This window comes from Ylistrum balloti, unplaced genomic scaffold, assembly GCF_031769215.1.
Source record: "Ylistrum balloti isolate Yb309-2 unplaced genomic scaffold, AGI_CSIRO_Ybal_v1 Utg370242, whole genome shotgun sequence".
Taxonomy (NCBI): Eukaryota; Metazoa; Mollusca; class Bivalvia; order Pectinida; family Pectinidae; genus Ylistrum; species Ylistrum balloti.
Window position 1 is genome coordinate 501,296 of NW_026782196.1, and position 14,650 is coordinate 515,945.

Here is a 14,650-nt window from a genome sequence, read left to right on the forward strand (position 1 = left end):
GTCAAAGAACTATCCTGCCTCGATTGATATAGCACTTGTAATTTGTGAGAAACTGGGCTAAAGATGACTAGTTAATGTTACCAGTGATGCCAACTCTAATGCCAACTGAGACAAAAAAGTAGAAATTTAGTCTTGCTTCAACTTCTTTCTTCGTTGAGGTGGAAAAAATAATGACAAAACATGTTTTGAAAATAAGTCTTGAATTCTGAAATCCCACCATCTTGTCTCATATGTCTTGTTTCTGTGGTATAGCTACCTGTATGACTTGAAATTTGGCATATGATACACCTTAAACATACTTGTCTGTACTTACTGAACACCATCAGAACAATAGATCATGATCATCAGACACTACAACACACTCTGCCTAAACTTTGTCCAATCTTGATTTTGTTTGAACCATCCATATAGAGTACAACCAAAACACTTACCTCTGTGTAAATTGATCAATATATAAGGGTACACAGAGTTGATATAACCATGGTTACCAATCCTTACACATATAATTGTACCTGTCGGTAAATGATTCATATTGATACAGAGCAAAAATGTTTCAGAAGCACCTGTTTTAGCATTTAATCCATATAATCAAAAAAATTCAATGAAGTTCAGAAAGTTAAAATTCTATGAAGTCTTAATTTTCATCAAACCTGTATTCTTATTTTTTTCTCTAAATTTTCAACTGGTTTTGACACAAGTGTTTGTATAATGACCTGGAGTCAGATACTGTGTAAAACAAACTAGACTGTCTAGATACTGTTTGCATTCATAGAACTACAACAAAAATAATTGGAAATTGCTAAGAGACGGAACAACACTAACTACTAAATAGTATTATACAGATGCAAGATATTTCAAACATAGACAAATAAATCAAAATACAAGACACCACTTTCACAAATATATATATACTTTGTATTTTCAATGTATGCAACATTTATGATTTGTAAATACTTTCATTTCCATATATGTACACACAATACTGACTGATGATCAAAGTGCATAGTAACTCACATTGTTGATAAGATCGGTCTATGAAAAGCAACAAAATGAAAACAGTTTACCTCCAATAATCTAATGAATTCATTAAATTTGTGATACAGTAATGATTAAGCATTAAAATACCAATTAAAAGTCACTTTAGAACCTCATTAATATGTACTCAATTAAAGGTCACTTTAGAACCTCATTAAAATGTACTCAATTAAAGGTCACCTTAGAACCTCATTAATATGTACTCAATTAAAGGTCACTTTAGAACCTCATTAAAATGTACTCAATTAAAGGTCACTTTAGAACCTCATTAAAATGTACTCAATTAAAGGTCACTTTAAAACCTCATTAAAATGTACTCAATTAAAGGTCACTTTAAAACCTCATTAAAATTACTCAATTAAAGGTCACCTTAGTCATTAAAATGTATTCAATTAAAGGTCACCTTATAACCTCATTAATATGTAATTAATATCAATTTATACTCTGGACAAATGATGATTATGATATATTTAATTTCGAAACATTTTCAAATGAAATATATGACAATTTTACTAGACCTTAATAAAATTACAAAACAGCCTTAAGTAATGAACTACACATTTTTCATAAACTATAGATAAATTGTACTAAATGGCTGACTACAGAGAATTCTACTGAAAGCATTAATAATGTTTGGGTATTATTAGAAAGGTAACATCACATTTAGAAAACATTTCACCATTATTGTTACAAGAACTGTTGGAGGAAAAGTGAAAGAAACACTAAAGAAATCAATTAAAAAGAAAAAAAAACTATAACGAATAACAAAGCTAAACATATTGACATCAGCTAGACAAAAAAACATAAACGTGAAATGTGACAAAACAGGTGATGAAATATCGGGGGAAGGTGAAAAGGATTGTGGGATAGGTTGTTCTTGGAGTACCTTCAGGATGCGGCATCATGTGAGATCCATCTGCAAACTGATCTGGAACTGTGGGAAAACAGGACAAGCAGACATACAGATATGTTCCCATCATACAACATTCAAGATGGATGAATAAAATGAATGATATGTCTATACTTTCATGAGAAAAAGGTTAACTCTATACCGTAAATATGTATGTACACGAATAAATATGATCCCATCATTCAACATTCAAAATAGATGAAAAAATCAGGTGATTTTCTTCATCAGGTATATGTAGTATATATTCATTAACACAGATGAAACAAAATTATAATTAATAGATGTTATATATGATGTTATATATGTGTGGTTAAGATTTCAGTATGTAATGACCAAAATACTGAGACAAAACAATGATATCATGATAAAATTTCACCAACACACAATAAAACACAATGTTTTAGGTAGTGACAATGAATAAGCATGATAAACACTCTGTGTTCTAGTTCCAGTAATCAAAGTATAATCTTCAGTAATTATTTCATTTGCCACAAAGAAAATAAAAAAGATGAAATGTTAAAAACCACACACAAATGATTGTAAAATCATGCTGATAAACTCCTCTACCCTTCAAGTTCATAAAGGTCATGCAGCATAAAAAGTGGGATATCAATCCAACTTGTTTGACACTGAAAATCACTGTACAGTCAAATTCCAACGAAGCTATTCGTATTGTTAGCTTAATTAGCATTGATTAAGTACTATTCCTCACTATAATTATTATACAACGTGGATAAAATTCACACAAGCATTTGACACGATAGAGAACACAAATCAAACCGAGTCACTCTCTCCACATGCTTTTTTTCCATGCCATCATAGCAGCCTTGATTTTTAAGAGACAAAATCATGTGATTTTCACATTTCATCTGCAAGTTTTCTCCATTGTTACCTCCACATTGTCACAAATTCAAACAGGGGAAAAAAAGTTAATATAAGTATGATTGATAAAGTGTCGCAGATTTCGTATCAGAATAAGTATGGTTTAGTTAAATAATTCATTGATATCAAATTAATTAAGTTTAATGATATAGAATGAATTATTCAAACAACAACATCAACAAGAAAAAGGTTTTAGCTATTGATAGTGAAACAAATCAACATTCATATCTCAGACTCGGTGAGTTCTTACATAGTGTGACATTCAAACACCACTTTTAAGTACTATATGCTATTTTTCGTTTAACCTTGAAATTTAAATCAATGAAGTTTTTTTCCTAGCATGAGACTTGTTGATTAACCATTAACAATAATCAAATCAAACTTTCATAATTTCTTTTATCAATATAATTCATCAATCTTAAGATAAGTTTTTGATTCTCATCTTCATTCTAAACTTGTAATAATACAGGATGTTAAAAGATTAAGTGTTATTCATAGTTGTTTCTCAAGAGATAAAACATTCTGTATAGGGAAGTTATGAGGTACAGATAAAAGCGCTGCAGATATCAAATTGTTTGATTTTTTTTTTTTAATTTCTGGTTTGCTTTGATTACACCTACACAATGATGTTGCTACCTGTGAAAACTGAAAAAATCTATCAGTCTATAAAATACTTTCACTTCAGGAGAGATTTTGTTCGTAGAACTGTCCCAAAAAAAGTCTACACTTTAAGGAATGTCATTCAGATATAGTAGTAGGCCATTCCCCGCCCCCTCCCCCCACCCCCCACCCCCTACTAATGACACATATGTGGAGAATGGAGATTAAACTTGTGTGTGTATAAAGTGAGCAAAGATAGAGTTGTTAACTTATTACAGTCCAGCTTAGCTTTCAAATTCTATCAACATACAACCTAATGTGTAAACTCTACATTCAAAAGACAATTAATTAAAAGGGAAGTTAGAGCATAGATTTCTGGTATTACTTTTGTTATTTTATATGATGGTTAACATTGATTTAAGGAGTTGGGATACATAGGATGCTCACATCAGGGGGTTCACTCTCAAAAAACCATGCTAGGCTTCATTACATTTGCTACCTCTAGCCATGATATTTCTATTTGGAGGGCTATCTACGACTACAGGACTATAGGTGGCGCTAGTCGGACCGTAAGCGGAGGCTGGCGGCCTGCCCAGGTTGAAAATCTCACTAAAGTCCTGGGAAGGCCAGATTGGCGGTGGTGGCAGCGGTGGCATGGAATGGTCTACAGGTGTAAATAAATACTGTTATAGGTATAAAAGTCTAATTTCATCATCAAAGGTACACATATACTAAATACAGGTGTAAACACCAAATAAAGGTGTAAATACTATATATAGGTGTAAACACCAAATAAAGGTGTAAATGCTATATATAGGTGTAAACACCAAATAAAGGTGTTAACACAATAAACAGGTGTAAACACAAAAACAGGTGTAAACACAATAAACAGGCGTAAACACTAAATACAGGTTTAAACACTGTATACAGGTGTAAATACCAAATATATTGGTGTAAACAAACTCTCTTTGCTAGTACACTCAATACAACATGTACAACAATTATTGGTATAAACAAACTCTCTTTGCTAGTACACTCAACACAACAGGTACACCAATTATTGGTGTAAACAAACTCTCTTTTCTAGTACACTCAACACAACAGGTACAACAATTATTGGTGTAAACAAACTCTCTTTGCTAGTACACTCAACACAACAGGTACAACAATTATTGGTGTAAACAAACTCTCTTTGCTAGTACACTCAACACAACAGGTACAACAATTATTGGTGTAAACAAACTCTCTTTGCTAGTACACTCAACACAACAGGTACTCCAATTATTGGTGTAAACAAACTATCTTTGCTAGTACACTCAACACAACAGGTACAATAATTATTGGTGTAAACAAACTCTCTTTGCTAGTACACTCAACACAACAGGTACTCCAATTATTGGTGTAAACAAACTCTCTTTGCTAGTACACTCAACACAACAGGTACACCAATTATTGGTGTAAACAAACTCTCTTTGCTAGTACACTCAACACAACAGGAACACCAATTATTGGGGTAAACAAACTCTCTTTGCTGGTACACTCAACACAACAGGTACATCAATATTGGTGTAAACAAACTCTCTTTGCTAGTACACTCAACACAACAGGTACACCAATTATTGGTGTAAACAAACTCCCATGAAAGGTACAACGTGAAAAACAAACACCAATTAAGGTAAGCTCACAACGACAGGTACATTTTCACCAAATTTTCATGGTGCCCCGAATAGCAAAACAGGTTAACGATGTATAAATGCAAATTAGCTTTCATTAATGATTATACTCAACACCATATATAGTGTATAAGATTTCACCAGGTACACACAGCTGTACAACACTTTCACTATATATTGTCTATAAAGGTTTCAACAATCTGACAGTTCAGGTACGCACAGCCACACAACACAACAGTTACACTATATATATTGTCTATATAGATTTTATAAATCTGACGGTTCAGGAATGCACAGCCGCACAACACAACATTTATACTATATACAGTTGACAAACTCTTATCACAGGCAAACACAACTGATTTACTATCTAATAAAATATATATTTGATAAATATGTTAAGTACCAAAATATACAGTGTAAGTATAAAGACGTATTTGTACTTAATTTTTTAATGAATAAAACCATTATCTTGCACAAAACCAATTGTGTTTAAAGCCAAAAACAATATCCAAAAGAACATCCCAAGTTCTGTTTTCAAGAAATTTCTAGAAAAAGCCGTGCTATCAAAGCTGTTTGAAAAATAAAGGATGTGAGTAACATCTTTATTAAACACATTCCATGTTTTTAGAATCATATCAATTACAGAAAACAGCTCAGTCTTACATGGTAGAACCCACTTCTTGCAGAATATAGGGAATACTTCAGTAATATGATTTAAACATTTCGTCACATGATATTTCTGTCATGTGACAGATGACAAATGAAATTTTTTCCCCTCTTTTTTTTAGAACTCAGGAGTTTTACTGCTTTAAGTTTAACTCTTTTTTCAAAAAATTAAACCACTAATTTGTTGATTCCAATATAAACTTGTACATACATAAATTCATCCTACACATATCATTGATATTTGACCCCTTGACAATTTCTGTTTTTAAGGTATACTGTCTCAACAATTTCTGTTTTTAAGGTATACTGTCTCAACAATTTCTGTTTTTAAGGTATACTGTCTCAACAATTTCTGTTTTTAAGGTATACTGTCTTAACAATTTCTGTTTTTAAGGTATACTGTCTCAACAATTTCTGTTTTTAAGGTATACTGCCTCAAAAATTTCTAAAATCTAAACAACACCATACCTTATTGTCACACCTTGCAAAGACCAATCACAACAAAATCACACTTATCTATAACTAACTGCACTTTCTTACAAAACATAAACACACAAAATGCACCAGTCAGATGCAGATAAATAAAGGTTTACAGTTATCAACTATAAATACTGTAGCAATAAAAAACACACATATTAAGGAATTAAAAGGTCTATTAAAGATTATGTGTATGTGATTTACTATAATTCTGACACTGAACATACGAAGATTCACTGAAAACTGAACTGATGAAAATATTACAAAATATAAATACATCACACTTTTATATGTTAGATTTGGTGTAATGACATACACCTGTAAACAATAAGATGTGCAAGGATATAGGTGTATATATATATTATTTGACCTCCTAAGTGTACTTACATAGATATCAATATCATGTTCTGTTCCAATATCATGTTCCTTTATAGGTCATTTCAAAACACATAATCTTTATCACTCAGAAAATGTGAGTGTTTCCATTGTATCTATGATTTAAATGTTAAGATACAAAATTTAAAGACAATTAAGTACATTATGAAAAAAAAAAAAAAAAATAGATATATACTTTTATCTTTCTTGTAAAATAAGTAGGCATACACTAAGAGGTCAAATGAGTTAGATAAATAGAAAATAGCAGCTTCCTCTGCAACTTTCCTAGTGTTTACTGAAAGGTAAAAAGTATCAGATATAAACAGATTATACAACACAAAACCAGACATCAACTATATCCACCCTGAGGTAGAAAGACTCCGCCTACCTGTGATGTGAAGTTGTGACAGGTCTGGTGGCGGAGGAGGGAACTGCTCATTACCAGGCTCTTCTCGGAATATGTCTCGTACGTCGCCCACCGCTGATATAAGCTGTTAAGAGAAGATGGCAAAGAAATCATGATTCTGATACAGTAATCCTAGTGAAGCGTAAATAATGCATCTAACTGAAAATATTTGTGTGATATCCTAATTAATTAACAGTGAAAATAGGAAGTGTGTATTAAATATGATTTTACCACAACCAAGTGCTGACAAAGCTGATATTTGAGTAGTTGGTATATGGGAAAAGCTTCTCTCACTCATCAACAGCTGTAATTTGATTGGTTGGGATATGGAGTGAGCTTCTCTCACTCATCAACAGCTGTAATTTGATTGGTTGGGATATGGAGGAGCTTCTCTAAGTCATCATAGATACTGACAGGCCTATCTCTAGATTAGATACGGTATTCTTGAGATCTATAGTAAATATGTAGAATCCAGGTTAAATGTGGTATTCCTGTGATTTCCGTAAAGTCTGTAGATTCCAGAATTGCTTCAAAGTTACATATACTAACTCTCCTGTCTTTGATTCAAAGTTACATATATTAACACACCTGTCTTAGCTCACAAGAGCTACTGACATCATTAACTAAGAGGTGTAACAGTGAATATAGATTTTCATCATTTAATCAGTTTCTCTAGATATTGACTTTAATTCATTTAAAGTCTCACATTCTGGTTGGCTTTCCTCCAGTTGTTGACAGCATTACCATCTTTGGGATTCATAGACATAATCTTGGCATTCTGAACCATTGGAGAGATCGCTGTAAAATGAGATGACACCAGTTTGAAATTTTTTAATTCAAATGCAACTAAATATTCAAACTATTTTTGACAATTAGAAAAATCACTCAAACTTGCATATGCTTACTTCAATTTACTTATCACTAATACACTTTTCTGGGAACCCTAATTTTTCTTATTCACCTTATTCACTTGAAAATAAGTTTCTAAAAAACACCACAAATTTTTTCATCTTTAATTTTCCCTTACCTTCCCTCCTATATCTCTAAACTTAATTTCCACAACTCAGTAACTGTTTTGTTTTACCTTATTTTGAATCTTAGGATTTCATGTTAGGATTCATTTGAATAAAAGATTTAAATCACTTGACTGCAATTTTATAAACAAGGAAGACTAGAAGTTAATTAGATTCTCCTTCAAATTTCAATTCACATGTTAAGTCTACTTTTCAAAATGGTGGCTCACTGGAGTTATAACTTTTAACATTCTGACTCACCTGACAAAGTTTCAATATTCTGACTCATCTGACTTAAAAGTTTTAATTTTTTGACATTAAGTTTGAAGATTTAGACTCACTTGACTTTAAGTTTTCGGCAGCATGATTGACCTGGTCTACAAATCGTGGGTCCTCGCTGTTTTCAGCCTCAGTGTGAGCTACCTGAAGTACACGGTTTGCACGACGGGCAATATTAGATCCGTTTGTTACCATTTTAGCTGGATCATTTGTCCTGATGCCATCCTCTACACGATCTGTGTCCCGAAGGATAGCTTCCTCTGTAACATTTAGGATAAGTTGAAGGGATATCAGAATCTACAGCACCAAAGGCAGTGAAAAACAATTAAACAGGAAATAGTAGTAAAACTGACCTCTTCATAAATGAAATACTGTATGTTTATCCAATTATTAACCAAAGTAGAGTCTTTCCATACAACTCCTGATAGCAATACTACCATATATATCTGTAAATAAGTCTAACAGTAAACCCAATCACATCTTTCGTTGTTTTAGTAGGAATGCTATATAAAACCTACTTCATTCTCTGAGTCATTCTGTTACCCTTGTGGGATCCATGCAGGATATGATTGATAATAGGCAAATACACATAAAAAATTGAGGCTGATTATTGAGAAATCCTCTTCAGTCAACCAGATTTTTACAGTTTAATGTTGCAGCATTTATCTGTAGCCACCAGAAAAAGTTTTGTCTAAAGTGTTGAGATAATTCTGATCTTTGCATAATCTTATTTAACCTTATCCAAATTTTGCAAATTTCAGGCAACAAATGCGTACCGACGGCCTTAAGGTGGGCTGGCGTATCAACAGCCTCATCTACAAGACTCCTTAAATGTTCCATATTATCTGTCCACTGTTTCTTCATCAAGTCAAAATGATCACGAGCAGCAGCATTGTTGGGGTCAGCGAGTACAATTCTTGCTGCTGTAACCACTTGTGGTGTCAGATCATTGACCTGAAATATTAAAAAAAAAACCCATTCAACCATGTCAGCGAGTGAACAAACAAGAAGTTAGCACTGAATGAAGTTATCATTAGAAATAAATATTTTATTAGAATTTTTTCTTATACCTTTAACTTTTTCTGATCATTTGAAGACAATCATTTTTGTTCTGATCAATGTTTTGTAGATAGGCTCTATATTTCACCCTTGCTGATAACTTAAAGATGGCCTCAAATTTTCCACAGTATTCTCCCTTACCCCTATGTTTACATGTCATCCATGACTTCATTCCCTTGCTATCTTACCTGTGCTGATGACTTGAAGATCGCCTCTACGGTTTTCTTGTTTCTACATCCCCCTTTTGTTGCCACCATATTTGCAGTATCAGCTAGTTTGGAGGAATGGTCCTCAAACTGTTTTGCCTTGTCAGCAAAGTTAGCATCACGGCCTGGAGTTCCTGAAAAACAAAGTATTTGTATAACAATATATCCAGTTCCTGGTCAATACAGGAATGTATACAAGGCTATCCTCATTATTGATGATACAGCTCCAAGTGTCGGCAAAGTTTCTGTAAGCCAATGGATGACAGTTTTCTGATTGTTTTAATGTAAGACTCTGTGATTTGGGGTAACAAAGTAAACATGACATACCTAAGGGTGCCAGGGCAGCATCAGTCATGTTTTTCAGCGGCATTGAGATATCAATAAAGTCATCAGCAACCTAGAAAATAAAAACACAATTCTTCTGAAATGTTCACGGTTATTTATCATGAAATATTACACCGCAGTAAACTCAATTTTACTGTTATTATTTACCGATACCACAGTAAGTAAGTAAGTAATGTATGCTATGTCATTCAGTCGGAACCAGCAACAGAAACATCGATAAAAATACAACTATTTCATGGTATCAATGCTCAGAATTACTTCATATTTTCTATTGTGTGTGTTTTTTTTTTAAATAAATTGATCTCCATATACATAATACATGTCTATATAAGGTTTGTTATATTTCTGTGTTTCTTTTTTTCATTTACCAGACAATTATTACCAATACTCACCTTTATATTATATCATATTCTGTTTTTAGATTTTTTTTTTCTATATTTCTCGTTTTCTATTCTGAAAACAAACTAACGATTCCCAGTGCACCTTGTGACTTATGAAAGTCTGATTATAATAGTGACCTTGAAACTGACCTACCAAATAACAACATGTGCGAAATTAAAAATCGTTATTAAAGTAACTTATAAGTAAATAGAAGAATATCCTTTTGTTAATGATCTTTAACCTTGCAGCTGACTTTGCTTCCTGATGTTCACTTACCTGGCTGAGCAGGGCTTCCTGTATTTTATACTTGAGGGCATGAAGTTTTTCTGTCAGAGCTTTAGCCAATGCTTTGGCTTGTGGGCTATCCCCCTGACAAACAAATACATTTATTCATCATCTACAAATTTAATCTCATAATTTTTCTTGTGAAATGCATATTCCTAGAATTTCAGTTCTTAATTAATATCAATACTTGTATTTATGATATCATAAATATGATTTTCAAAATTCACTGTTTTGATAGAAATATTTTGCATAGGTAACTACATTGTACCAAAGCAAATACACACTCAGAAATATATTTACAATTATTTGTGTTGATAAAAAGCAGTCATAAATTTACATGTATACAAGTATAAGTTACAGTATATAGTGTTATCTGGGTCTGATATCTCAAAAAGTTCATTTAGGTGTGAAAGATAAGTTTTGTTAAATGATCTGAGACACAGTATTTACCTGGCCCTTCCTGATGAGATCCGAGAGCTGATTAGTGAGTATCTCTGTCTCATCACACAGCCGCAGAAGATCTGAGCGCTGAGACCCTGGACAGGAATCTGCTACTCGTCGTCCTTCTGCTACTATCATACGTGTTGCTTGTTCTCCTGTATAAAACATATCAAACAAAGGGTCATATTTACCCTCATTAAACTTAACTTAACAGAGGTTCATATTTACCCTCATTAAACTTAACTTAACAGAGGTTCATATTTACCCTCATTAAACTTAACTTAACAGCGGTTCATATTTACCCTCATTAAACTTAACTTAACAACGGTTCATATTTACCCTCATTAAACTTAACTTAACAGCGGTTCATATTTACCCTCATTAAACTTAACTTAACAGAGGTTCATATTTACCCTCATTAAACTTAACTTAACGGAGGTTCATATTTACCTTCATTAAACTTAACTTAACAGCGGTTCATATTTACCCTCATTAAACTTAACGGAGGTTCATATTTACCCTCATTAAACTTAACTTAACAGAGGTTCATATTTACCCTCATTAAACTTAACTTAACGGAGGTTCATATTTACCTTCATTAAACTTAACTTAACAGAGGTTCATATTTACCCTCATTAAACTTAACTTAACGGAGGTTCATATTTACCTTCATTAAACTTAACTTAACAGAGGTTCATATTTACCCTCATTAAACTTAACTTAACAGCGGTTCATATTTACCCTCATTAAACTTAACTTAACAGAGGTTCATATTTACCCTCATTAAACTTAACTTAACAGAGGTTCATATTTACCTTCATTAAACTTAACTTAACAGAGGTTCATATTTACCCTCATTAAACTTAACTTAATTATACATCACAAGTGAAGTATCAGTAAATTAATATATGCATAGTACTACGTCTACCAAAATCATCCTTTTTATGAGCATGTAAGTAATATCCTTGTAGAATATTGTTCTCAAGTGTGGAATAATTCTACAGTAACATTCTTTGAATACAAATACCTTTACACATTTAAATAGCACAGAGCTACAAAACAAGAAAAAACAAGGGACGTAACTCTTGTCCACTTATTAAATAACTAATTCCTTTGTTAATGCTTCTTACTATAGATGCACTGACATCATTCTAAAGTGATCTGATACATCAAAATTATGAAATTTATTGAATTTTGGGCATGGTGCACATTACTGTCTACAATTTAACTTTTCTTTCAATCACTTTGGATTTTCCTCAGTCCCCTCCTAGGCTTCAAAATTTAGGCCCTTAGCATCACTGACATGTCCTCGAAGGAAAAAACCCAAGTTTAAGTCATTGCTTGGCTTTACTCTACTTTTTAATTTGTATTAAAAGGCACTACTCACTTTGTATATCTTTTGTTCAATTTCTCTAGAGCAATTTAATAAAATTTCACATTTTCATATTGAATTAACATCAAGCCTAAAGTAAGCCTACACAGGTTTGTATGCTTGATGTCCCCTAAATTTCTCCTAGGTAGGATAAATGATCAATTAAGTACCGAGTCCTCTGTCGTCCATGCCTGGGTGTGACAGCCATTGTCGTGCCTGTTCTACCTTTCCCTCTACGGTAGGGGCAGGACGTCGTATACCAGATCTCTCAGTCTTCACAATGGCTTTCTGGGTCTGTCTCTGAAGGTCATGTAATTTACTTTGGATTTGACGGGCTAAAGACATGGCTTGTGGACTGTTTCCCTGTAAATAAAATGCTCATTTAAGGGTTTATGTCACTGTAACAAGTGAGTTGCAATCTTATCTTTTGGTATTTTCTACAACAAAACGTTGAATTTCGATCATCTATATATTAGATACTCCCCTCAAACAACATATTGTAATTTTGTCCTATGACAGTATATCAATCAGTCAAAAGGTAAATGACCTTTGTTTGACCTTTGTGTTACCTATGATTACCTTTATGTTATGTGTTACCTACAATTACCTTTATGCTTTGTGTTACCTACGATTACCTTTATGCTTTGTGTTACCTACGATTACCTTTATGCTTTGTGTTACCTACGATTACCTTTATGCTTTGTGTTACCTACGATTACCTTTATGCTTTGTGTTACCTACGATTACCTTTATGCTTTGTGTTACATACAATTTACCTTTATGCTTTGTGTTACCTATGATTATCTTTATGCTTTGTGTTACCTACAATTACCTTTATGCTTTGTGTTACCTACGATTACCTTTATGCTTTGTGTTACCTACGATTACCTTTATTCTTTGTGTTACCTACAATTACCTTTATGCTTTGTGTTACCTACAATTACCTTTATGCTTTGTGTTACCTATGATTACCTTTATGCTTTGTGTTACCTATGATTACCTTTATGCTTTGTGTTACCTACGATTACCTTTATGCTTTGTGTTACCTATAATTACCTTTCTGCTTTGTGTTACCTATAATTACCTTTATGCTTTGTGTTACCTATGATTATCTTTATGTTTTGTGTTACCTATGATTACCTTAATGAACCCCAGTAATGTTTCTATGACATATAATCTTCTATCTTAATGACTTGCAACTTGCACTTAAATTAATGACATGTATCAAGGATTTTCTCCATGAGTAAACAAATCTGGAAAATAGTACAATGCATTTCTAATCCAATTGTTTTAGTGTCTACAAACACAAGAAATTCGCATGTACACATTGCATTTCTAGTTTCCACTATGTTTTCAATCTGTTTGTCTTAATATTTTTCCTCGAACAAAGTCATGACTTTGACACTTATGACAATGTTTCACTTGATATTTGTAAGTAAACTGATACAGAGTAAGACATGATACCTTTCCCTGCTGTCGTAGTTCTGACAGGGCATTAGTCATGGATTCCATGTCTCCTACTGTCTTCAATATTATATCTCTGTCCTCTGGGTCTGTGCACCTATCTGCTACACGTCGCGAGTCTTCTAATATCTGTCGCAATGATTTGTCGCCTGAAAATTCACAAAAATTCTTTTAATTGATTAAAGTTATTTCTACCATAAAATGAAAGATGTTAAATTAATGGTGTATGACGTTTTCCAGAAGAATCATTTCAGGGATTGATACTTTATACTGAAACTATGACATTTGCTAATGGATGTCATAACTTATATCAGCATAAATATAATGTAATACTTTTGCCAATCTAACTTTGAAGGGACAACTACTTAATGGAACATGTATTGTATATTTGGTTATAAAGTAAAATACACTAAATTAGAAATAAAGCTTTTATTTAAAATGTTCTATTTCATTTATAGCTAGACGGTTGACGATCAACTAAAACACACAGCTGGAGTTATCTCCACCTACCAGACCCTCCAACAAGCGCTGTGGGGTCTGCCAGCCAGTCATTAGCATTTTTGATCTTCTGATCAATTGTGCTCTGCAGTTTTCTCATGACGGCAAGGTCGTCAGCATCCCACTCCTCCTCATCATATGTTGTCAGCTGTAACACTCGAATGATTTCGTGGATTTCGTCTCTCATCTTCTTCACCATGTAATCTCTGTTACACTGTGCATCAACCACCTGCTGAGGCATGGTGTAGTTCTCTGTAAATAGGAACAGTATATAGTGAGA

At 32.9% G+C, this 14,650-nt stretch overlaps 1 protein-coding gene across 3 annotated transcripts in view; it reads right to left on the reverse strand.

Annotated features, from left to right (window-relative positions):
* LOC132552241 (vinculin-like) overlaps nucleotides 1–14,650 on the reverse strand; it is a 59,308-nt gene that overhangs the window by 19,774 nt on the left and 24,884 nt on the right. The window contains exons 6-18 of one of the 3 annotated variants that reach the window (XM_060216391.1): nucleotides 14,383–14,622; nucleotides 13,873–14,021; nucleotides 12,579–12,771; nucleotides 11,046–11,191; nucleotides 10,587–10,679; nucleotides 9,912–9,981; nucleotides 9,567–9,718; nucleotides 9,096–9,273; nucleotides 8,382–8,579; nucleotides 7,734–7,825; nucleotides 7,010–7,112; nucleotides 3,927–4,091; nucleotides 1,922–1,969 (exon numbers count right to left, since the gene is read on the reverse strand). In XM_060216391.1, coding sequence (XP_060072374.1) covers nucleotides 1,922–1,969; nucleotides 3,927–4,091; nucleotides 7,010–7,112; nucleotides 7,734–7,825; nucleotides 8,382–8,579; nucleotides 9,096–9,273; nucleotides 9,567–9,718; nucleotides 9,912–9,981; nucleotides 10,587–10,679; nucleotides 11,046–11,191; nucleotides 12,579–12,771; nucleotides 13,873–14,021; nucleotides 14,383–14,622 — 1,827 coding nt within the window. The remainder of the gene's footprint in view (nucleotides 1–1,921; nucleotides 1,970–3,926; nucleotides 4,092–7,009; nucleotides 7,113–7,733; nucleotides 7,826–8,381; nucleotides 8,580–9,095; nucleotides 9,274–9,566; nucleotides 9,719–9,911; nucleotides 9,982–10,586; nucleotides 10,680–11,045; nucleotides 11,192–12,578; nucleotides 12,772–13,872; nucleotides 14,022–14,382; nucleotides 14,623–14,650) is intronic. The other 2 variants (XM_060216392.1, XM_060216393.1) reach the window with 2 other exon arrangements.